The 26,232-nt window shown below is 45.4% G+C and overlaps 1 protein-coding gene across 8 annotated transcripts; it reads right to left on the reverse strand.

Moving 5' to 3' along the window:
* On the reverse strand, positions 1-24,897 carry CCNF (cyclin F). Of its 8 annotated transcripts, none has more exons than XM_077274653.1 (18): positions 24,687-24,897; positions 16,508-16,736; positions 12,776-12,930; positions 12,581-12,687; positions 11,824-11,891; positions 10,245-10,459; positions 10,058-10,111; positions 8,057-8,161; positions 7,838-7,915; positions 7,585-7,733; positions 6,959-7,123; positions 6,706-6,829; positions 5,250-5,430; positions 4,691-4,778; positions 4,389-4,488; positions 2,138-2,271; positions 851-1,023; positions 1-436 (listed from the first exon to the last, which is right to left on the reverse strand). In XM_077274653.1, exons 2-18 carry the CDS (start codon positions 16,521-16,523, stop codon positions 69-71), a joined length of 2,280 nt encoding a protein of 759 aa, XP_077130768.1. In that variant the 5' UTR covers positions 16,524-16,736; positions 24,687-24,897; the 3' UTR covers positions 1-68. The 8 variants fall into 8 exon arrangements, with proteins under 8 accessions (XP_077130768.1, XP_077130767.1, XP_077130772.1 ...); XM_077274652.1 differs by having other exon boundaries at positions 24,674-24,897; XM_077274657.1 differs by lacking the exon at positions 16,508-16,736 and having other exon boundaries at positions 24,687-24,895.
* Positions 24,898-26,232: the final 1,335 nt, after the last annotated feature.

The following is a 26,232-nucleotide window of genomic DNA, read 5'->3' on the forward strand; positions in this document are numbered from 1 at the left end:
TTCTTTTAAATGACAAAAATATATGTTATTCTATAGGTCTTTATACACAGGGGGAGATGGGGGGCTTTTTACAAGGGACCGGAAACATTTTCGTCGCTGTGCTGCGCTTGGTTTTTTCTTTTCACTTGTCTTCGGACAGCTTTGAAAAGTGATGGACTTGGCTGGGGGAAAAGGATGGGAACCAGTTTGCTGTTGGACAGTCCTGGTGTTGGGGTGCAAGGACCCCCATTAGGAGAGGAGGTCGGGCTTCCTCCGCTGCTCACGGAGGAGTAGCCAGAACTGTTTTCCACCCCGACCTTCAGAGGAGGGATGGTAAAGTTTGTTTTTTTCGTTGGCTGTGCTGGGACGTTCGTTGTGTCCTCGTCACTGGAGTCCTGGCAGTGCGTGTGTTCTGCGAGGATGGCGGAGAGGTCCAGAACGCCACTGGGCGAAGTGACTGCAGGAGGAAAAAGACCAAAGGTAAAAATTGATTCTGCCCCCCAAGGGTACCAATACCGTAACCTCACTATGCAGGTGCAGCCTAGGATTAGTTTTTAGCTAGTTTTTAGTAATCTGGAATGGTCTCATGATCAAGGGTTTTGAAAGGGCTTGAAAAAACATGGCTGAACCCCCTCCCACCCTTCCCAGATACAGCGCCACCGCTGCCACAGGTTGTGTCTGGTATTGCAGATCAGGTCCATTGAAGTGAACAGCACTGAGTTGCAATACTGCACACAGTATTCAAACCCTTTTAGGCTTAATTGAGACTACACACATAGCCATATGAGGCTATTAGTTCGGACCCCAATCCCCCCCAAACACAGGATCAGGATGCATGACAGAAGCCATCAGGTGGATGATTGACACTTACCATCTCCTTCACGATCTCCTTCGCTCTCCCGATCACCTTCGTAGCCTGAACAAGAAGAATCAAGACTCCAGTCCAAGAAGTTGCCGAGCAGGGTCTCCTCTTGTTTGGACAGCTCAGCAATCGGGGTGGTCACAAAGCTGCCTCGATCTTCTTGAAAGTCATCGTCTCTTCGCCTGAAAAATCCAGTTTTATTAATTAGACTGCAGTATTGTCAAGTATTAATGCACAAAACTTGGTCGCACTTTTTAGAGTCTGATCTCTATAATATTTTCAAGAATTACATTTAAAAGGGTTATCCAATTCTTTCCCGGTCCCATCTGTGACTCCTGCAGTCAATCACTACCTGCAGTGGTCATAGGTAATGTTATGGCCAAACAGACTGGTGGTGGATCAGGGACGCATTAGTACTGAAACGGCAAGGGCATTGGTAAAGAAAGTTTTACTACTGTATTTTTCGGACTATAAGACGCACCGGACCATAGGACGCACCTCAAGTTTAGAGTAAGAAAATAGGAAAAAAATATACCGTATATAGAATTTTTAAGCTGTCATCAGGATCTGGCATGTCGGGTCAAAGATGCGTCTTATAGCCTGTAGTTGGTGATGCGGAGGGCCCTGGACTGAGAGGAGGGGGTTTCTCGGTGGTGTGATGCAGGAGCGGAGTCCCCGCTGCGCACGTTACCACAGTCTTCAGAAAAATGATGCCAGAGTCGGCGCATGCGCAGATTGATATTTGGCTCGCCATTGAGCAGAGATCTCAATCTGCACATGTGCAGACGACATATACCTGAAGCCCACCGTGAGGTCAGTGTGTGCAGCGGGGACTCTGCTCCTGCCCCCGTACGGCCGAGACACCCCCATCTCTCAGCCCCAGGGCCCACACCATTGCCCCACTAGGACTGTCAAATGTGACCCAGCTCCACTCCCCGGTAAACTACATTCGGACTATATGACGCATCCCCATTTTCCTCCCAAACATAGGGTGGGGAGGGGAAGAGTCTGCTAGTCCAAAAAAAATGAGGCAAAACTTGTTTTTTGGAAAAACAAAAATACTACAGAATAAAACAGAAAAACGTGTCAATTTCAAAATGGCTTCTCTCTCATCTACAGATTATGATAAATAGCATCTCAGCTCCACAAATTGGAACAGGCTGACCTGCAAACAAGTGTTATGCTGCTTTAAAAAAAAAAATAAAAATCAGTGTTTTTCTAATCTTGTACAATCCACATAAAACGAGAAATTATATTATTGAATTTTTCTTTTTTACCAGGAAGAGTTTTACTTACCTTTTGGTTTTGTTCCCAGCAGGTGAGCACAGGAAGGGATGGATGTCTGCGAAAGTAGGCGAGGATGCAGGGCACTCTGTATCCTGGAGCGAAACCCCAAGCAAGGTACACAGCTGGCTGTAGTCCATCACCTGCTGAGAACAGCAATCAGATTGTTACCTGAGCCAAGCACCCACTCCCAGAAGGGTGACCAGCAGCCAGTGATCCAACACCTGCTAAACACATAGCTTGTCAGCCGGGCCGCCGTACACCGCGCAGCCGCCGTACACCGCGCAGCCGCCACCACAAGAGTATATACGCTTGTTCTGATCAATTCTGCGCATGTGCATTAAGCCATAACATTGGACCATGGTGGGCGATCAATGGTCAAATCTCAAGCAATAGCACCACATTTATGCAGTGTAGTGTCCCTGCCAAATAAACAGGGGTATGTATACTAATGCATTTTTTTTATTACTCCAGAAGGTCTAATATAAAGAATATATATATATTTTCTAAATATACTGCCACTTTTGTATACAGCACCTGTGCAGAACTATGTGCCCTCCTGGTAAGGCTACAAACAAACACCGTGTAGTCAGGTACCAAGGCCCCCATACACTTTAGATTTAGGGCTGAATCTTGTTAGGGGGCCTCCAGGCTCTGCCCTGATAGATTATATTGGGGGGGGGGCAACAAGAACCAGGCATGGTGAATGTCGACATCCGATCCTTTTGTTTTCAGTGGAAATAAGCTGCAACCAGAAGTATTGTCAGCAACTTACTATTAAAAAGGCATGGAATGATCGTGCATGTGTGTAGGAAGTGGGGTATGGAGAAGTAGTCATCAGATGGATGAGTGTTTGACCTACGGTAGGAATGAGCAAAACAAACCTGGTCTGGCATAGAGTTCAGCACTCCAAGGTGCCGGACCAGGTCAGTGTTCACTTCTCCTCCAGTAAACCTCTGTCCACATTCTGGGCCAGACCAGGTCAGTGTTCACTTCTTGTCCAGTAACCCTCTGTCCACATTCTGGGCCGGACAAGGTCAGTGTTCACTTCTGCACCAGTAACCCTCTGTTCACATTCTGGGCCGGACCAGGTCAGTGTTCACTTCTCCTCCAGTAACCCTCTGTCCACATTCTGGGCCGGACCAGGTCAGTGTTCACTTCTGCGCCAGTAACCCTCTGTCCACATTCTGGGCCGGACCAGGTCAGTGTTCACTTCTGCGCCAGTAACCCTCTGTCCTCATTCTGGGCCGGACAAGGTCAGTGTTCACTTCTCCTCCAGTAACCCTCTGTCCACATTCTGGGCCGGACCAGGTCAGTGTTCACTTCTCCTCCAGTAACCCTCTGTCCACATTCTGGGCCGGACAAGGTCAGTGTTCACTTCTGCGCCAGTAACCCTCTGTCCACATTCTGGGCCGGACAAGGTCAGGGTTCACTTCTGCGCCAGTAACCCTCTGTCCACATTCTGGGCCGGACAAGGTCAGGGTTCACTTCTGGTCCAGGAACCCTCTGTCCACATTCTGGGCCAGACCAGGTCAGTGTTCACTTCTGCGCCAGTAACCCTCTGTCCACATTTTGGGCCAGACAAGGTCAGTGTTCAATTCTTGTCCAGTAACCCTTTGTCCACATTCTAGTCCATATTCTGAGCCGGACCAGGTCAGTGTTCACTTCTTGTCCAGTAACCCTCTGTCCACATTCTGGGCCGGACAAGGTCAGTGTTCACTTCTGCGCCAGTAACCCTCTGTCCACATTCTGGGCCGGACCAGGTCAGTGTTCACTTCTGCGCCAGTAACCCTCTGTCCATATTCTGGGCCGGACCAGGTCAGTGTTCACTTCTGGTCCAGTAACCCTCTGTCCACATTCTGGGCCGGACCAGGTCAGTGTTCACTTCTGGTCCAGTAACCCTCTGTCCACATTCTGGGCCGGACCAGGTCAGTGTTCACTTCTGCTCCAGTAACCCTCTGTCCACATTCTGGTCCAGACTAGGATAATTTGTATAGATTTGCTCATTTCTAGCAGTAATTGAAGATGTATGGGAGCAGTTAATCATCTGCCCTCTATTCTACTGTCTGGAGATTTGCAAAACTAGGAGGAAGAGGGAGTGAAAACCGCAAGATCAGACTACACACAGGTTTTCCTTGTAGTATGCAATCAGGGCGATACACAGGTCTGCATTGGAGCTGTATACACAACAGTACATAAAGGAAGGCTCATTGCTTTGCAGCTTACAGGAACATTTGCCATAGCAAAATAAAAAAAGTCTCACCTTTTCATTGCCGATATTGCCATAAAGGTCATTCTGAAACCTTTGCTTCACGGCGGTCAGCGACACTTGACGGTAGTCTTTTGGAGCGTCATCATTAAAACTACGACGCAAGAGAAAAAAAAACAAAATTAAATAGTGTATTATACATTAGCGACGTCTGGTTTGTATCCAGCACCAGACGTCCAGAGATTAGTCACCCTACAGATCCGCCTAAGCGGTGTAGTGTATGGGAGACGAGCCAGCGGGTGACTCAGGCCTCAGATATAACACATTCTCCGGAGAAGTGTATGTGGCACACTCACCATTTCTTATGCAGAAGCAGCACACAAGGGGTTAAGTGTTCCAAAGTGAAACCCGTACACTCTGCCAACTGAGCTGGCCACGGAAGTCCTGGATTAAAAAAAAAAGGGGGATAGATACGATATTATCAGAAACACACATATTGCAGTGTTACATAACAGTATTAGTACATATGCATATGGGCAATTATAGAATCTATACATCTCCAATCTCATATAGTTGGATTATTTTTAGTGCTTACAAGTGGGTATAATTTTTTATAAGGTTGTGTGTTGTATACATTTTTTTACTTGTTAACGGTGTCCTACATTTCTAACAAATGCAAAGTTCTTTGTTGGGAGATTAGACTTGGGGGGGCGCTGTTGCATTGCAGTCTATGGAAATTAAATGCACGCAACTGGTGAAATGTGGTACTGCAAGATTCAGATACGAATTACTAGCCTGACAACAAAAAGTAGCATATATATAGGACTAAGGGAGAAAAATTAAAAAACAAAATTAAACGATAAATTTGTTAAAATTAATTTCCATGTATTGTACTATATAGTGCCATGGACCCACCTTGTTTGTGCAAGATTCTTGCTAGTAGAAGAGCGCCAGCAGCTAGCTGAGCTGGGGAATACACCGACAGTTCTGTGTACAGCAGGGACAGCTCAGAAATGTAGCTGCAGAGGTGCAGGGTGCCTCTGTCTAGTGAGATGATGTGAGATAGGACATCCTTGTAGTCGATGATGGTGGGCATCTGTGAAGAGAGAACCAGGAGGTATAACACAATACAGAGGGTGGATGCTATGCGTTGCAGGCCAGGAGCGCATACTCATGAGATAGAGGTCAGCCGAAGGCTCGACCAACCGCTAGCCATCTAGCTCCACTCCCCCATACATATGTATGTGCAGACTGGCTGAGTGTTCACGCATTTTCAATGGGGAGAGGGGAGTAAGATGATGCCACATAACTCATCTGCCTTGAAAATAATAAGATTGGGCATTTATCCTCTGGTCACCCCATTTCCCTGCTATGGGGAAAGAGACGGGAGAGGCCACCCATGCACATCAGACAATGCGATTAATTAAGGTGCTCATGCTAGAAATATGATATGAAAACCACAATAAGTTGCAATATTTTTGCTGCATCAGCAGTTGCGCAAAAATATTGAAACTTTTGGTGTTTATACACCGGTCCCGGCCAACTACGAACTTATGAAGGAAAAAGATTTTGCCCGTGGAGTGGGAAGGACAGGTCAAATTCATCCGACGTTACAGCACTAAAGTGAACGTTGATTAATCAACTCCATGTACGCCAGTCTTACTGAAGTGCCCCCATGGTTGCGGCATGGGACGGGAATACTAAGAGCATCGGATGCAGTTATATCACTAATCTCATGATAATAGGAAACCTGATTGTAAAGACATGCAAGAATTAGCAGATAAAGATCTTCCACCTCTGCATCTTCTGCTAGGATTTACTCAAAAACTGAACTAATAAGCCCTGATAACTAGTGAACCCTGACCCACCGGGGCGATAATATAGCAAAACAGTGCAGTTACTCCTAACCCTACACGTTGCAAACTATGACATCAGTGGCATTCAGATCAGCTATATGTTAGGGCAAACAGGAGAAGAATCGCACATTTCAGCATCGTCTTGTTCTGGTCCTGCAGGTCCAAAGTGTCGGAGCACACCCCGTGTAACCCAAGTAATCTGGAAGTCAGCTGGTTGAATAGAGGTGTACTCCTAAACACAGAATACTGGACAACCCCCCCCCCCCCCCAACATATCTATAGGACTCCATAGCCTATAGGTAAGACCAGTATAGAGCACTTTCCTGTAGGGTGCCCCACTAAGCGCTATGTGGATGCAGATGGTTTTCTCCAACAGGGACCTATAAGTAAAGAACGACACTGTATGACTTTACGGTGGGATACACCACAGCCATTATTCAAAAGGGATACGCCAGAAAAGAACGCTCGGAAGCAGTGTGCACGGCGCCTTACCAGGTTTTCTAACAACAACCTACCCGGATCTTCCCTTCCAGAGCAGATATGATCTCTCCCATCATCCGTACCAGATCCTCGTATTTGTAAGTGTTATCTGTGAGCCATACTGCTTCACGAATAGTCAGGATGTCTTTGCTGATAAATCTGTAAAAATTTGCCAGAACATTAATATTGGATAAATTATATGTATTGTAAATAGCAAGACAAGAATAACAAAAAAAAAAAAAAAAAAAAGAAGAAGAAAGGAATGTATTTTTTGCTGTGAGCCCTTACCGCGTACAGACCACCATACAGGCAATGCCCACAAGCTGGAGACGGGCACGAGGAACGCAACGAAGCTTCAAGTATCGATCCACCAGATTAACAGTCATGTGCAAGCAGAGACTGGAGAAGTCCTTCATTGTAGCCACTTCTACTAGCCAGTCGATTAATATATATCTGGAAGACGAGATGTGAAAGTGCAATAAAGCAATAGTACTGTCCCAGCGCTCGGCTAAACTGTTAGGGGTGAGTCTGACTTATCAATAGAAAACAGAATTATGAGTTCAGCTCCGGAGAATTATACAGGGAAAAGTAATGGAATGGATTTGTAAAATGATCTAGTTTAATATATGCCATACTCTTTATACATAGTGCTAAACTTTGTTTAAAAGGTGGGCATTAAAATAAGAATAGGTGCCGTTCACCTTCACAATGGGCAAGCGACGCCACGTCTACAGATAACTGCTGTAACCGTTCTTATGAATGGTACGACCCGCTGATCATAAGTGTTAATATGGGTATGTGTAAAGGCGGCATAAAAGGCGCCGATCAGCTAAAATGTGGAATCAAACAGTGATGGAATAGCCCTTTAAATCTCAGAAAAATGGCGGCAAGTTTTAGTTTTACCCTGTACTCACCTCATAGTATCGTTCATGCCCTTTTGCTTGGTGAAGATGCTAACTTTGCTGGTGGCGTGAGATGACTGAAATACTTGAGCGACAAGGTCAGATGTCGCCCGTTCCTGACCAAACTGATTTTTTTGCCCACAGGATTTAGCCAGAGAAATCTATAAAAGGAAAGCAAAACCCTATCAGACATGGCGTAAAACTCAGATCTAAAAGTTAAAAATATGTCATTGTAATTTTTTTTTTTTATGGGATTTATGCTCACCTGTGCATCCCAGCAACCCCGTGCCGCATAATCTCGTAACTGCCGCAGGCTCTGAAGATATCGTCCAGGATCAGAGACCTGGTAAGCAAAATAGGATGAAACATTCAGCGGATGCATCTGACAAATGCTGCTGCTGCCAGAGATGGGGCCAGTGTCCTTACACAAAAGACAGATAATAGAATTTTATGTGAAAATCGAGCAAAACCCAATTATACTCACAGCAGATTTGTGCTTGGATTCCCACAGGAGGAAGGAACTGTGCAGACAGCCGTGAGAGGCCGAAGCTTTCAGCAACCCCAGAGCCTCCCTCTTCTTTTCCTCATCCTACAGGGAAGCACATAGGGAAAAGAATTATACTTCAATTAATAGATTTAATAAAAAGTAATTTTACATAAGCGGACTGCACCCTATCGATTTGCATGGTGGGAGGATATACAGTACCCGGCTGCACCCACTGTACAGTTGACGGAGCTGTGCTGAGCACTTGACAGCTGCCGGCCCCTGACAAAGGAGAATTGGCAAAGGTGTCGGGTATTGCACCCCTTCTTTAAAAGGATAGGCCATCAATGCAAAGGGTCAGTGTAGGAGTTTAACATTGATGACCTATCCTTAGGGAAGAGTCAGACTGCTGTATAACTCGGACGGGGACCACAAAGCAATGCTCGGACTTGTCACGCTTGGGTAGGGATAGCCGCCAGCCAGTCCAAGCACTGCGTTGTGATCCCTGCCCGAGTTATACAACTGTCTGACTCTCCCCTAAGGGAAGACTCAATGTCTGATCGTCAGGGGTGCCAGATGTTACACTTCCACCGATTAACTGTATCCCGAAACTGCTCCGCTATGGAGCTGCAATAGATGGAACTGTGGCTGCAGCTGGGTACTGCACATCCACCTCCTACTGATTTGAATAGGGGTACCTATAAGCAGTACCCGGCAGCAGTCAACGGAGCTGTGCAGCACTGTAACCGAACCGTTCTGGCCACCACCACAGGGAACAGCTGATTACCAGTGGTGGCGGTTGTCGCACCCCCACCCATCAGCTGTATAGGGAATGGGGCTGGCTTGGCCACCAAAATGCGCTAGCCAGCCTAAAGGTACCTTCACACGAAGCGACGCTGCAGCGATAGCGACAACGATGTCGATCGCTGCAGCGTCGCTGTTTGGTCGCTGGAGAGCTGTCACACAGACCGCTCTCCAGCGATCAACTATGCCGAGGTCCCCTGGTAACCAGGGTAAACATCGTGTAACTAAGCGCAGGGCCGCGCTTAGTAACCCGATGTTTACCCTGGTTACCAGCGTAAAATCTAAAAAAAACAAACAGCACATACTTACATTCACGTCCCCCTGCGTCCACTTCCTGACTGACTGAGCGCCGTACAGTGAGAGCAGAGCGGTGACGTCACCGCTGTGCTGCTTTCACTTTCACTTTGCGGCGCTGAGTCAGAGGAGGAAGCAGACTGCAGGGGACGCAATGTGAGTATGTGCTGTTTGTTTTTTTTACATTTTACGCTAGTAACCAGGGTAAACATCGGGTAACTAAAGCGCGGCCCTGCGCTTAGTAACCCGATGTTTACCCTGGTTACCAGTGTAAAATATCGCTGGTATCGTTGCTTTTGCTTTCAAACACAACGATACACAGCGATCGGACGACCAAATAAAGTTCTGGACTTTATTCAGCGACCAGCGACATCACAGCAGGATCCTGATCGCTGCTGCGTGTCAAACGAAACGATATCGCTAGCGAGGACGCTGCAACGTCACGGATTGCTAGCGATATCGTTATAATGTCGTTTCGTGTGAAGGTACCTTAATTCTCACACAGCACTGATGACGTGTTGACATAGCAAACACTGTCCCTGTGTCCAACCCAAATCCAGAAACGGAACCACTGGGACCGTATATAATCAGATAAAAACCACTTTAGATAATTGATATTTACGCGACACAACTGCACAAAAACAAGTCAAAAGATAAAGATAAAGTTCAGACTAGCTGCAAAATGACTCCATTGACAATCATTAGATAAACCACTCTGGACATGCGATCAATACTGCGGTGTAGTCCTAGACTGGAGGAAGGGTTTTGAGGGCTTTTTCAGGGGGCGGTTTCTTCTTCATTTAAGGTTTTATATAATTTTTTATGTCTAATTTATTGGGTAATCTGGCATTTATCTAGATTGTACATGTAAAAAGAAGAGGGAAAAGTCACGAGAGCACTCACCTCAAAAAAATTTAACACCTTCGCTAAGCAATACTGTAAAGATCCTCGAAGAGTCTGAATATTATGGGGGGAAAAAAAGCGTTATTTTTTTTCGTTTTTAAAAGGAACATTTGTATGTTTATGGCAAATATTACGCGAGGGAAGAATTCATATCTGGCCCGTTACTAATAAGTCTTATAATACCCACCCCTGTAATAAGCTCTTCCTGCGAGTCGCCCTGGCATTCGTCCTTCAAGCTGTCAAACACCACAGCCTTACAGCAGCTTCCAGAGGTGGACCAAGGCGGGCGAATAAACAACCAGACAAAGGGGCCGGCTCCGGAGTTCAGCCGTTCCGTCAAACTAAAGAAATGCGAGGCTTTTAATCCATTAACTTCAGCCCGACCGTCATCAGACATAGACACTGTGAAACCAGAATGCAAAACTGATTTCAAGCCATAAAAAAAACCTTGGATGTGCATTAAAATCTTTTTAAACATTTCCATCTATGCCCTTTAATTTTGCCTTGTGTTCTTCAAAATTATTATTATCATAATTTTTTTTTTTATTCTTTGCAGGACAAGTTGCAGTTTTGAATGGGTTCAGTGTGTGGCAAAAATGTATTGTGATTTTCCAGGTCACTTTTTCTTAGATCTCAGGGATTAAAAAACCCAAACCTCAAAACTTTGTATAGAAAAAAAAAAAAAAAAAAAAGGATTTTCCCATATCCTTCACTTTTTTTTTCTTATCTTTTCTGTTGAAAGGTTTAAGATTTTTTTTTTTTTGCAAAGCAAGCAGACTTTCTTGATACCATTTTTGGGGGTAATTATGATGTTTCTATCACATGCTTAGGGAGGAGGTGCAGAGACCATCCCACCAGTCTGTCACCAAACAAAAAAATCCCTAGCAATTCGATTTTTCTTATACAGCGTTTACGGCATGGGTACATTAATTTTAGATTCTCATACATTGGACTTTTATGAATGTATGTGTTTTTATTTCTTAAATTTTATTAACTGAAAAAAGTGGTCAATTCAAATTGGTATATAATTTAAAAAAAAATATATTTATTTTAATGTTTGGTTTTTTTTTTTTTAGTTGCCTTTGAGGACATGTTTGTTTGTTCTATATACAGGACTATCACGTTATTGCATTATATAGAGGTAGTGATGATCTTCTATGAAGCCCGGCTGGTGGTGGTGACCGTGGTCCTCAATGGGCCTTTGGCTGCCATGGCAACAGGGTGGGCACCACAATAGTCAAAATGAAGCGATCACTCCACTTATGCCATTGTGGAAAGTTGACAGCGGCATTTAAGTGGTTAAACTACAGTGATGGGAGCCATTTCTGATTGCTGCAGTCACAGACTGCCTGTGCATGCTCCATTCATAGAACGTACTGGAACGTTTCTTCATGTCGGGTAAGGGGTTAGAGAGTAATTAAACACAAACATAGTTTGAAAGTAGGAACGCAAGTAAAAATATTGTTGGCATCACAAAATGGACGTATAAACATCACCATATAGTAACCTATTGGAGAATGTAAACATCCGAAACGTTGGGCCTAATTATTCAAGGTGTTCTGACAGAAAAACTAGCCTTGTTGCCCACAGCAACCAATTAGAACTCAGCTTTCATTTTTTCTGCACCACTTGAAGAATGAAAGCAGCGCTCTGATTGGTTGCTATGGGCAACAAGGCCAGTATTTGTCAGATTGATTTTGATGAGGCCTAATTGGCGTTAGCACAGAACTTCAGAAGGAGCTGTAAAAATACAACAGGTCACTTACAGCCTTCATTGTACAAGTAGGCAATTCCCAGCTTCACACACGCTTCAAAATTTCCACATTCCGCAGCACTAAAGTAATGAAGAAGAGAAATATTGAGTAAAATGCAATAAAAAAATTGAAAATGTACTGTCTTGAGTATAGGGGGGTATTCACACAAGTCAGGTTCTTGCACTTTGTTTTGTGGTTTATGGGCAGATTTTGAGGCCATATTACTAGTGATGAGCGAATATACTCGTTACTCGAGATTTCTCGAGCATGCTCGAGTATTTTTTAGTGCTCGGAGATTTAGTTTTCCCTCACCTCAGCTGAATGCTTTACATCTGATAGCCAGCATAAGTACATGTGGGGGTTGCCTCGTTGCTAGGGAATCCCCACATGTACTTTTGCTGGCTAACAGATGTAAATCATTCAGCTGAGGTGAGGAAAACAAACTCCGAGCACTAAAAAATACTCGGAGGACCCCCGAGCATGCTCGGGAAATCTCGAACGACGAGTATATTCGCTCATCACTACATATTACTAATGCAATTCCCAACGTGAACCATGACCGCTTCATAGGGATCGGCCATTACACCTGCATTTGGGCCGGGACTTGCGACCATAATTTGGGCGCACACATGCATCCGTACTACATTTGTTTGAAACAGGGTCCGCAAGGGTTGGATTGCATTGGAGACCGACCAGTTTTTACACCCTTCCCTTAGAGGGCCGAGCGCCTACAGACAAATGTCAGCGAACCTAAACAAAATAAGGTTACCGTTCGAACAGATGTAGGTTTTCGGGAGACGGCCATACATCCTGGAAGCAGGCGCGAGCCCAAACACTACTGTGAGTGTCCACCATGGACCTTAGATGAGGGTGAACCTGCAACGAACAGTGAGCACATGTGTTATCCCCCCGCGGTCCTGCACCAGCGCAAGGGCCCGAATTGCATCTCATCTTCCGGACTTACGTCTCGCATGGACTGCATGTCCACGGCAGGAAGGCACTCCAGGATATAGAGAAGAACATCCTCGGGGAGGCCGAGCAGCGTCAGGAGCCGCGGGCGGCGTTTCACGCGCCGTTTAGGAGGGGCTGCAAAACATTTTGAGCAGCGGCAATGCAGAACTGCAAAAAGGAAAGGAAGAGTATAATGAAACACCGAACCTATAAATTACAGGCACTGTATAGTGCTCCAGGTATATACAGTATATAAGGGGTTGTATATTTATGCAGCTCTAATAGGCACCGTGCAATGGTCGCCTCGTAGGAATGGGGTTTGTGTTACTTCTGTTATCCCAGATTTCTATTTTATCCCCTCCCTCCATTGTAATCTGAAGCCATGAGCAGAAATCCTACAGCCGCCCCATAACATGACCCCGTCACTACACATCAGCGTTTGCTGCCTCTATACAATGCTGTTACCGGTTATCGCTTTTCGCACATTTTGCCAACGGCAATTTCTGCAGAGCAGAAGAACACGGTAATTTTATATATCATTTATATATAGCGCCTCATATCCGCATTGGAAGGTAGTAGGCGCTGAAGACATGGCGCAAAGTCATCCAAGTATTATGTACCAGCCCTATTAAAGTCCAAATGCAGAATACTAGCCAGGTGTGCTTGTCGGGGCATGCTGGGAGTTGTAGTTTTTAACAGCTGGAGGCCAAAGCCGTGCTGTAGAAGACAGCTGGTAGTGAAAGTGGCAAACTGCATCTATTGTTACGACCATATGTTGTCAGTTATGTGCATCCATACAGAGGAAATTCAATTAAAATGCCCTTATTGTGCCTGCTCATATCACCCCGCCATCTTACAGTAAGTCTGAGTAGGACTGAGAAATGTGAAGGTTGTAGGGGATTCCCTGATAGAACTTCCTCTTAGCACATTAAGCAACTTTTTCACTTAAAAAAAAAAAAAAGAGGGCTGTTTGATAAGTACAAAAAGTTGGCGTATTGTTAGAAACAGCACCACGCTCATCTACAGGCTGTGGACGGTATTGCAGCTGCAAAACTAGACAGCCTTTGGATGAGAATAGCGCTGTTCCAAAAAAAAAAAATAATAATAAATCTCCAAATATAGCAAATACGTGCCACTAGATCTTACCAGGGGAGGATATGGCTAGCCATATTGTTATAGCGCATCGGGCATTGAAATGAGTGGCTGTCTAGGTGATAAGATTGTAGGGTCCAGTCTGCTAGGGGGGCCCGATCTAGACATACAAGGCCAAGTCACAGCATGGCATAGCCTTCATGTCTGATAGGTGCACCCTTTCCAGAATAGAGGTCCCCTTGATCCCCTGGCATCTACATTCAGAGAAGGAATGGTAAGGTGACCATGCATATCCTATAGGAGTTACAAAAACTGATGAGGAGGGCATGGTTGGCAAAGAATGGCGTCAAAAACACTCAAGCTGCGGTGGGCAGTGAAATTTGAGTCAGGGGTCCCCCAATCTGGAGATAAGTGAGAAATATTGATGATGTTTGTAAAGCGTTGTGGCTCAAATGGTGCTATATAGTAAAATAAATAAATCTTACATGCAGAGCTACTAAGTGATACATAGGCATAGTACAGAGGGGACCAAGTCCTAATCTTAACCCTTGCAGGAAACCAGCCCTGATCAATGAGAACAGCTCCCTCCCTTTTTAACAGGCAGGGCCGAGCTACTGGAAGTTGATTTTCAAACCCTCACCCGCCCACCCCACCACAGCACCCTATAGGCAATCAGTCCAGCAATCAACTACACACATGATTGGGATCTATTGAAAAGGCAATGACACAGACCTGGCCTAAATCCACAAAGACAATACACATGTACTGGAGGGGGGAAGGACCCCAATAGGAACAAGTCAGGGGGTCAAAATAACAAAAACAGGATTAGTTTTACACTTACAACATTTGTCTGCTTGGTTGTTGAACTACAACTCTCAGCATTGCCTTACATTTACCGTGTATAGATCCCAGCCCATTAGAAGATTACTTTTGAATGCAATATTTATATACGTAGCATATAATATGCAAAGCTCTAAAAAAAGTTGTGTTTAAAAAAGTAATATAACTTATTTATTACTCACATTACTATATAGATGTACAACACAAAGTATAAGTCAATATATAAAACTGTACAAAATATTGAATATTTCAAAGCCAAACAAGTCAAGCTAGGCAAAAAAAAAGTGTAAGTGTATATAACAGCCTTTTGGAAAACCTTTTTTTTTTTACCTATCCAATTCATCAAATAAAAATCCAAACTAATCAAAACCTGCAATATATTCAGGTGCCTAAATAAGATCAGCAAAATGTTACTATAAAAAGTTTACGGAGGACAAGAATTTGGAATATATTTTGGAGCCATTTGGACAAGTTTGCAACAATTTTATTTTATCTAATCCATCAATTAAAACTAATTAAAAACTTGGAATATCTTCATGTACGATAAGACTTAGATCGATCAGGCTGGATTAAAAAAATAAAATAAAGTCAGTTTATATAGAAGCCATTTGGACAAATTTGGAGCCAATTTACTTTTTAGATTTTTAAAGCAATTTGACAAAACTAGCTGCCGACTGTTGAGGCATGTAATAAGCCCCCAGATAATGTGGAGGCCCCTCCCCCCCTCCTAACTCTCTACTAACTTTGGAGGGAGATTTAAAATCCAGCAGTGAGCAGGAAGCGGCGGCTCATTGGGGCAGCAGCACAGGGGATCGGCAGCAGCACAGGGGATCGGCCGCAGCTTCACCCACCATGGTGCAGCCCACCCAGTGTCCAAGGACCCTCAAAAATCAGCAGCAAACCAGATCCAAACTCAGGGACTTCGGTGGAACCATCTTCACTGGACGATCGTCGGCGATCGTGCCTTGTGACCAGTGATCGCACACGTTGGAAGCGGCTAATCGCCTGCACTACAAGCGATTTTCTATGCACAGTAATTAGGGGCATTGCTAGATACTGACACGGAGGCTCTGCCAAGCTGAGACTTGTAGTCCCACAGCAGAACAGGTTGTCCTATGCATGGGGTAGTGCCTAAAGGAGACCAGAAAGCACTTACCGCCTCCCTTCATCCCGGCAGGTGAGTGAGGTAGATGGCCGAGCAGGGTTGCAGGACAGCCGCTTAGCAGAGCAGTCAGACCTCGCTGTGGGCTACAAACCGGGCCGCGCTTGCCCCATTCCGAAGACCACGCCTCCTACAACTTCCCATTCACTTTGCCTCCAAAACACGCCCACTAGTGTATCCAGGCCACGCCCATCCTATAATAAATACCACCGATAACCACGCCCTCAACTCCTCCACAGCCAATAAGTTTTCAGAAACTCTTATCAAATCCACCCAATTAGCGTTGACTTCAGTTACCATAGCGACGTAGTCCCTCCAAAAACGTAACTTCGAGTATTTTTAACTTTTCTCCTATTAATGTCATCGTGAGCACAAGTTCACATCAGCGCGTCGGTTTGACGGTTAATTTAACCAGACCGCGGTCTGCCCTTACTAACCATGCCGTATCCGCACTCGGTACCCTTCGCCTAACTGGCCAATAAAAAATTAAGTATATTGCACGTGATCTGATAACCACGCCTTTTTTTTTTACCCAGAGAGCGACGCGATTAATTTCTTTTTGAACCGAGTGGATAGATAGTATTGGCTTTGCCCGTGACGTCACGGACATTTTTGCCCAATGGCAGGAAAGCAGGAAGCGGCTGAGGTTACCTGAGGTCTGCGGCATGTGCCGGCACGCGCAGGGTGGGAGGCGGGGCCAGGAGAATTCGAACCACGCCGGCTGGCTGATTGGGTAGGGGGCGTGGTCAGCTCTTTAAACTGGAGGGGGCGTAGTCATCCTTTTAGCGGTGCCGCCATGTTTTTGGTTGCCACGACGACAGCAATTTTCACATTTTGGGAAATGACCTAATATACTGATCAAATAAATATATGGAATTGCCTATATAATAAAAATAAAAAAAAATAAAAACATATTTAGTATCATCTTGGCTGTAAACAAGCAAAATATATATTATCCAATACAAATGGTCACTTTGCCTTGGGAAAAAAAAAAAATCAGAAAGTCTAATAAAAACTACAACTCGTGCCGCAAAAACAAGCCCTGATAGTGCTCTACTGACCGAGAAATAAAGGGTATAGCTCATGGAAGGGGAGGGGGACAAATCGGAAGTGAAGAGGGGCCCAGTGGGATTCTGTCACCCAGGGGCCCCCATAAACCTGGCCCATCCTACTTATCAGCATAGGACATGTGCGCCATACCTGATGATCCAGAAGTGAGCGACATTTATCACTGATCCAGTGGGATCCGCGAGGACCAGATCAGGGGTCTTGAGCCCCCTTTCCAAGGAAGACAGAAAGGAACATTGGTCAATCATGGGCCCTAGTGCTGAGGGTCTACTGGACTGACAGAGAAAGCAGAGAGCACAGACCATTTTATTTCAGGACCCCCATTCCAGAGATCAGTGGAGTCTCAGCACTAACACGTTTATTGGGGTCACCATAGCGGGCAGCCTACCCCAAGTCTCATTAATGTGCACTGATTAATGGGTCCATGCACCCCCGATCCTCTGTACTCAACGCTGCGTCTACACCCAGTCCTCTGCCATCTACATTCGTCGTAAGCGCTGCAGCCAATCTGTGGCCACGGATCAGCAGCAGCTTTCTCATGATGCCCCCACCAGATGTTGAGGCTGGGTACAGAGGAACGACACTGGTTCCAGGAGGTATCATTTTTCATTAGCCGCTTAGTGTCTTTTTAATTAAAGGGGTTGTCCAGTGAAAGCATGTTATTACATAGGATAAGTGATAATTTACTGATCGGTGGAGGCCTGACTGCTGGTACCTGCACCAATAGACAGAGAGGAGAATTTTTATCCCCATTAGGGTACATTTAGACAACTGTATTTTTGATCGGTCACACACCCACCAATCACTATCCTTTGAATAGGTGATACCTTGTTTTCACCGGACAACCCCTTTAAGACAGCAAGCCTTCAACAAAACCACAATGGATTGGGTATGCATTAGTTTTGAAGGGGTCGTTCCATTTGTACAATCCTCTTTGGTTAAAGGGGTACGCCAACCAAGCTGAGGACGGAGTCTGGCTGTTGGTACCTGGTTAGCTGTAAATATTGTCATGTTGTATATGGAGACCTGTCTCTTCGGCAGGAGGAACTGAGAAGATTGATATATAGTTTTATTAAAAAAGATTCAGCATAATGTCTAATGTATCCATTGAGATCCCCGTGCCTTCTTTGCATAGGAGTCCAGTGGGCGGTGCTAAACAGATTGATTCAGATCCAATCAGGACCGCCCACTGGACTTTAAGCCCAGAATAAGCAAATATATATCAATGTGATGTCCTTGTAATGTACAGATGTGCAGGTTTTTCAGAGAGAGGCACTTTTTGTAGTCACTACTCACTTTGGCTAAATTAAAGAAAGGATCTGAACGACAAACCAAAACCCTGAATTAGTTCTTTTTTTTTCCTCACAGATTCCATAAAGGGACGACATGCATCATGTCCAAGGCGTACTATATTGTGGAGGTTATTCTTCCTATTCATTATTGGAGAGATTTACTGAGATCCGAGAAAAAGTAGCTGTTCATTTCTGTTGCAGTAATACACTTTTTTTGCACAGATTTTACCCATTCATTCCAGGGTAGACCCTAAATCTGCAAGTTAAACCTCTGGCTTGGTATTGCATTTTTTTGTGTTCCCGAAGAGCAAAGACAGTGTATAAAAACGCATGAATAAGTGCAAAAAAATATGCATGGATTTTAGATGCGGTAAAGCTACGGATTTGAGTAAAATCCCCGCCAAAGGGTATTATCTATCTAAATGACTTGTAGATTGGTGAGTGTTGGGCAACTGCCGGGACCACAAATTATCTCGACAACAAGGCTTTGACTTGCCACTTTGGAATATAGCAGTGGCCACACATACGCCCCTACGCCCCATTCATTTTCTATGGTAATGCTGGAGATAGCCAACTACCACATTTGCCATTTTACAGCAGTCCCATAGAGAATGATTGAAGCAATTCGCTGCCACCGTTAGAGCATTTCAAAGCTCCGTTCTTGGGGTCATTTGGGGTCCCCCAACCGATCCACAAGTTATCACCTATGACCTATCATTTAGATGTTGGGAATTATCCTTTATTCCACACTCCTCCTTACCACAGTGATGTTGATGGACTCCAGACCCCCACCGCCATTTATTTATCCCCTCTCCTGTGGATCAGTAAGTAGTGGCAATCCCCTGCCCACTACACAGTATTACATATAGATCATCAAGGTAACAAGCACAGCTACTTAGGAGGCATAAAATGTATGGATATACGGGGACATCCAATGCCCGGCCGCAACGTAGGCCGGTAGGCGTACACTAAGTATAATGGTATGTCTGCCCGTTACTTGCCTGAAATACCTGACTAGTCCCTTCCAAGTCTCAGCCCACATCTGCCCGTTACTTGCCTGAAATACCTGACTAGTCCCTTCCAAGTCTCAGCCCACATCTGCCCGTTACTTGCCTGAAATACCTGACTAGTCCCTTCCAAGTCTCAGCCCACATCTGCCCGTTACTTGCCTGAAATACCTGACTAGTCCCTTCCAAGTCTCAGCCCACATCTGCCCGTTACTTGCCTGAAATACCTGACTAGTCCCTTCCAAGTCTCAGCTGTGGACTTTAATTTTTGCATTTATTTTCCTTGGACCAATATGTAAATGGAGTCATCCTTCACCTGAACTCGCAATGACGCTCGCTAATCTGTCTGTATATTCCGCTTGTAGCGGATCTATTACAAAGTCCTGTGTCTCCTTCAGGCTGGATGACTCACTGGCGCAAAGCTTTCTCCAAAAATGAAGACAGACAGGGCTGCGCATACACAATAAGGTAATCTCTCGCACGACAGACAGGGAGCCCAGAAGGCGAGCGTGAAAGACACCGAGACGCCTCGGAAATTTACAGTCAGTGATTCATCCAGCCGTACTGTCATTGTAACGCACTGTAGTGATTTAAGGTCCTGGGAGGAATCATCGATAGCCTGACATACGCGGCCACCCAAGGTAACAGAGCGAGCCGTAGGTATGAGGCCTCTATATGTCATAGTATTGGTGTTCATAGTGCGGAGATTGGGGACTCACATTAATGTACAGTGGCGCAGTTTCCAATGATAGGATGAGGCCTAATTTGTCACAAGCATGCTCCACATTTGTAAAACACAGCTGCACAGGTACTCCCAGCAGCATAGATAGTCTGGGATGCACATGTTCTCTAGGCAGCATAAGTACTATAGGAAGCACAGGTACTCTAGGAAGTGCAGGTACTCTGGGAAGCATAGGTACTATAGGAAGCACAGGTACTCTAGGAAGTGCAGGTACACCAGACAGCATGGGTTCCCTAGGAAGCAGACAGACCATAAACTGCACGGGTACTCTAGGGAGCACAGGTACTCTAGGAAGTGCAGGTACTCTGGGAAGCATAGGTACTATAGGAAGCACAGGAACTCCAGGAAGTGCAGGTACACCAGACAGCATGGGTTCCCTAGGAAGCAGACAGACCATAAACTGCACGGGTACTCTAGGGAGCACAGGTACTCTAGGAAGTGCAGGTACTCTGGGAAGCATAGGTACTATAGGAAGCACAGGTACTCTAGGAAGTGCAGGTACACCAGACAGCATGGGTTCCCTAGGAAGCAGACAGACCATAAACAGCACGGGTACTCTAGGGAGCACAGGTACTCTAGGAAACAAAGGTACTCTAGGCTGCACAGGTACTCTAGGAAGCATAGGTATTCTAGGCATCATAGGTACTGTAGGAAGCACATGTACTCTAGGAAACACATGTACTCTATGCAGCATAGGTACTCAAGGAAGCATAGGTGTTGTAGGCAGCATAGGTGTTGTAGGCAGCATATGTACTCTAGGAAACACGTACTCTAGGCAGCATAGGTGTTCTAGGCATCATAGGTACTCTAGGCAGCACATGTACTCTAGGAAACACATGTACTCTAGGCAGCATAGGTACTCAAGGAAGCATAGGTGTTGTAGGCAGCATATGTACTCTAGGCTGCACAGGTACTCTAGGCAGCATAGGTACTCTAGGCATCATAGGTAATCTAGGAAGCACATGTACTCTAGGAAGCACAGGTATTCTAGGCATCATAGGTACTCTAGGAAGCACATGTACTCTAGGCAGCATAGGTATTCTAGGAAGCACAGGTACTACTCTAGGAAGCACAGGTACTCTGGGAAGCACAGGTACTCTGGGAAGCACAGGTACTCTGGGAAGCACAGGTACTCTAGGCTGCACAGGTACTCTAGGCAGCATAGGTGCTCTAGGAAGCACAGGTACTCTAGGCTGCACAGGTACTCTAGGTTGCACAGGTACTCTAGGCAGCATAGGTACTCTAGGAAGTACAGGTACTCTAGGAAGCACAGGTACTCTGGGAAGCACAAGTACTCTAGGCTGCACAGGTACTCTAGGAAGCACATGTACTCTAGGAAGCACAGGTACTCTAGGCAGCATAGGTACTCTAGGCATCATAGGTAATCTAGGAAGCACATGTACTCTAGGAAGCACAGGTATTCTAGGCATCATAGGTACTCTAGGAAGCACATGTACTCTAGGCAGCATAGGTACTCTAGGAAGCACAGGTACTCTAGGAAGCACAGGTACTCTGGGAAGCACAGGTACTCTAGGCTGCACAGGTACTCTAGGCAGCATAGGTACTCTAGGAAGCACAGGTACTCTAGGAAGCACAGGTACTCTAGGCTGCACAGGTACTCTAGGAAGCACAGGTACTCTGGGAAGCACAAGTACTCTAGGCTGCACAGGTACTCTAGGAAGCACATGTACTCTAGGAAGCACAGGTACTCTAGGCTGCACAGGTACTCTAGGAAGCACAGGTACTCTAGGAAGCACAGGTACTCTAGGAAGCACAGGTACTCTAGGAAGCATAGGTACTCTAGGAAGCACATGTACTCTAGGAAGCACAGGTACTCTAGGAAGCACATGTACTCTAGGAAGCACAGGTACTCTATGCTGCACAGGTACTCTAGGAAGCACATGTACTCTAGGAAGCACAGGTACTCTAGGCTGCACAGGTACTCTAGGCTGCACAGGTACTCTAGGAAACACAGGTACTCTAGGCAGCATAGGTACTCAAGGCAGGATAGGTATTCTAGGAAGCACAGGTACTCTAGGAAGCACAGGTACTCTAGGAAGCACAGGTACTCTAGGCTGCATAGGTATTCTAGGCATCATAGGTACTCTAGTAAGCACATGTACTCTAGGAAGCACAGGTACTCTAGGCTGGCATAGGTATTCTAGGCATCATAGGTACTCTAGGAAGCACATGTACTCTAGGAAGCACAGGTACTCTAGGCAGCATAGGTACTCTAGGAAGCACAGGTACTCTGGGCAGCACATGTACTCTAGGCAGCATAAGTAGTCTAGACAGCTGAGATACTTTAATCATATAAACATTTAAGTAGATTGGTCCATTGCTTGACATTACTGTATGTGAAATCCATCCTAAATGAAAGCCATCGTACAAACATGAATGGAGCCTAAGAAATAGTGGACGGTACTGAGGGAGCAATACATACAATAGTAGGCCTTGCCTTCATAGAGTCTTTGGCCGGGGTCACACTTGCTTGTGTAATGCGAGAAACTCGCGATAGTCTTTCACATCAATACCCGGCACTGCCACCGGCACTGAGGACCGGAGTGTGCGGCTGCATAGAAATACATGAAGCTGAACAGTGGCGGCGGCTGTGAAGGGTATTGATGCGAGAGACTCGCATTACACAAGCAAGTGTGACCCCGGCCTTTAACGAAGTTCTGTCAACAGATTTCCCATTCCACACTGTATACATTATTCAACAGATCTCTGTGACCTGATGAAGCAAGTGTACTTACTTTAAGGCTGCCGTCACACTAGCAGTATTTGGTCAGTATTTTACATCAGTATTTGTAAGCCAAAACCAGGAGTGGGTGATAAATGCAGAAGTGGTGCAGATGTGTCTATTATACTTTTCCTCTAATTGTTCCACTCTTGGTTTTGGCTTACAAATACTGATGAAAAATCCTGACCAAATACTGCTAGTGTGACGGCAGCCTAAAAATCCACATCAGAATGACTACATAATCCTGATATTAAAACGCGCATTTTATGGGCCCAGCTAAAGAGTGAGGAACCTCAAGGGTCCAATGTCATCAGCCTCCACCCACCCAGCCGGACTGACAACTATTCAATATCGCCCCGTTTTCCCAACCGTATCCCTTTAAATGTCCTAAGAACCACAAAGCAATAATATCAAATGGTTTCCTAAATGAATAATGTTTTCAATCATATTTAAATATATCCATAACATTTTTGTACTGCAAATTATATGTTGTCAGTGAGGAGAATGAAACTAATTATTGTCTGTCCTGATGGATCTCTACAGTCATCGGGCTGTAAATGAAATGACACATGAAGCATCCTGGGCGTCCTGCCGTAGTCTCCAGATCCCGTGCTTCATTACATGCAATGTGAGAAATGATACAAGTCGCATCTAGTGAGAATTATGGATGGATGATCGGGGAGTGATAGAGAAGCCGAACCTCCAGAATAATAACATTTATATAAGAACTAAGTATTGGTGCACTGCCTTATCCTCTGTATGCTGTAGACTGAGCTTCAAAGGGTTGTCCACAACTTTTTTATTTTTTGTAATATGGGCCTAAAAATTAGCAGGCGGGTAGTTGCTAACAGAGACAATAACCTGCCTGCGATCACTGACCGCTCCTGCCGGCGACTCAGCTGCTCCCCGTCAACAGAGCAGCGCTTCTATCTCAGGGATGCTCTGTCGACGGGACGGGACTGCCGACATCATGACGATTGACAGCTGACTTCCCACAGATCGACATTGGGCACAACAGGCAGGTAGTTAGGATCTACCTGCCTACTATTTCATAGGACCATAGTAAAAAAAATAGTTTTGGGCAACCCCTTTAACTGCTGTGTATAGAGAAGACATAAGTCAAAAAGAGTGAATGTGACAGGTCACTCATAAAGAAAGCCTGTGAGTCCTGCTCCACCGATCACTCATAGAGAAAGCCTGTGAGTCCTGCTCCACCGATCACTCATAGAGAAAGCCTGTGAGTCCTGCTCAACTGATCACTCATAGAGAAAACCTGAGAGTCCTGCTCCACCGATCACTTATAGAGAAAACCTGAGAGTCCTGCTCCACCGATCACTCATAGAGAAAGCCGAGAGTCCAGTTCCACCGATCACTCATAGAGAAAGCCTGTGAGTCCTGCACCACCAATCACTCGTAGAGAAAGCCTGAGAGTCCTGCATCACCGATCACTTATAGAGAAAACCTGAGAGTCCTGCTCCACCGATCACTCATAGAGAAAGCCTTTGAGTCCTGGATCTCCACATAGTAATATAGAAAGCATGTGAGTCCTGATATAATCTTGTAGTGTCCTCCATTATTTAATACATCGTACTCCTCCTTGAGATAAGGGGAATCAATGGTGTTTGCCAACTGCTATCTGAACTTCTCCACAAGGATATGACAAAATGAAAAAAAGTGGATATTGTGATTATATTGTACAAATGTGTTCGGGGGATGATCTGCTGCAATGTAATTTAACCCTTTCAGCCACTTTACCTCTTTGTTAAGCCTTATTTTTGTTCCCGTAAGCAACCGTGCTAAACCCCATTGAATTCCTCACCCCGCAGCACTTCATTACTTAATGATCATAATCAGTAAGTGAGGATCTGTTCTCGAAAAATTCAAGTTGTGCACTCAGGATTAAAGTGGATTTACTCACTAGTAATTACACAGTATATGGCCCTGAGCAGTATGGGCGCACATTACCGAAAAAAGAGACCTGTGGAGAGAATAATGGGAGCCCCGAAATCCTATAAGGCCGCGCTCAGCAGCACCCTCTCGTGGATGATCCACATCACTGCCTATTGATGCTGATTATAAAAAGAATATTCCCAGGCCCCATCCAGCAGTCGATCTGTTTCTAGTAACTGTGAAAGGAAAAAATGAAAATTGTCACAAAAATAGATCGAACAATTCCACCAGGTCTAGATAATACGCTGCATGGACCGGATTTGTCTTTACAGCTTATAAAAACATTTAATGTGCACAGATCCCATGTGCAGGGCTGCGCAGGCTCTCATGGTGCCGAGGGAATGGGATTCAAAAGTGTTGGTTGGAGAGTTATGCAAATATTAGTCTCACAGGCTCAGGGACTATCTTGAGCATGGGACTATTATTAAGTGGTATCAGGATTCATCCAGCACTATTTGTGCAGGAACTTCCATTCACTCACTTCCCAGCATGCAAAGCGCTGGCATTGTTCAATGACTTGCCTGCCCTAAATCAAAAACCCACCTTTCTGTTATGCCTGTATGCAGTTTGACAGACAGGAGAACGGGAGCAGACCCAATTCCCATATAGAGACAAAGGCCCACCTCTACTTCATGTAGAGAAGAAGACCCCCCACCTCTGGTAGAAGGACAAAGACACAACCCACTTCCTTTAGATACAAAGACCATCTATACATAATAAAGGCTACTAAGGGGGCCCTCATACAGAATAGTGGCTATTAAGGGGGCTATGATACAGTGTGGGGGATACTAAGGGGGCCTCCATACATAATAAAGGCTACTAAGGTGACCCTCATACAGAGTAGGGGCTACTGAGGGGGCTATGATACAGTGTGGGGCTACTAAGGGGTCATGATACTGCGTGGGGGATACTAAGGTGGCTACCACACATAATAAGGGCTATCAAGGGGGCCCTCATACAGAGTGGGGGCTACTAAAAGAGCTATGATACAGAGTGGGGGCTACTAAGGGGCATGATACTGCGTGGGGGAACCTAAGGAGACCTCCATACATAATAAGGGCTACTAAGGAGGCCTTCATACAGAGTTGTAGCTACTAAGAGGGCCATAATACAGCATGGAGGATATGAAGGGGGCCATGATACATAATAAGGGCTACTAAGGGGGCCCTCATACAGAGTAGGGACTACAAAGGGGGCCATGATACAGCATGGAGGATTCTAAGGAGACCTCCATACATAATAAGGGCTACTAAGGGGGCCTTCATACAGAGTAGGGGCTACAAAGGGGGCCATAATACAGCATGGAGGATATGAAGGGGGCCATGATACATAATAAGGGCTACTAAGGGGGCCCTCATACAGAGTAGGGACTACAAAGGGGGCCATGATACAGTGTGGGGGATCCTAAGGGGACCTCCATACATAAGGGCTACTAAGGGGGCCTTCACACAGAGTTGTAGCTACTAAGAAGGCCATGATACAGCATGGAGGATTCTAAGGGGACCTCCATACATAATAAGGGCTACTAAGGGGGCCTTCATACAGAGTAGGGGCTACAAAGGGGGCCATAATAC

This window comes from Ranitomeya variabilis, chromosome 7 (assembly GCF_051348905.1).
Source record: "Ranitomeya variabilis isolate aRanVar5 chromosome 7, aRanVar5.hap1, whole genome shotgun sequence".
Taxonomy (NCBI): Eukaryota; Metazoa; Chordata; class Amphibia; order Anura; family Dendrobatidae; genus Ranitomeya; species Ranitomeya variabilis.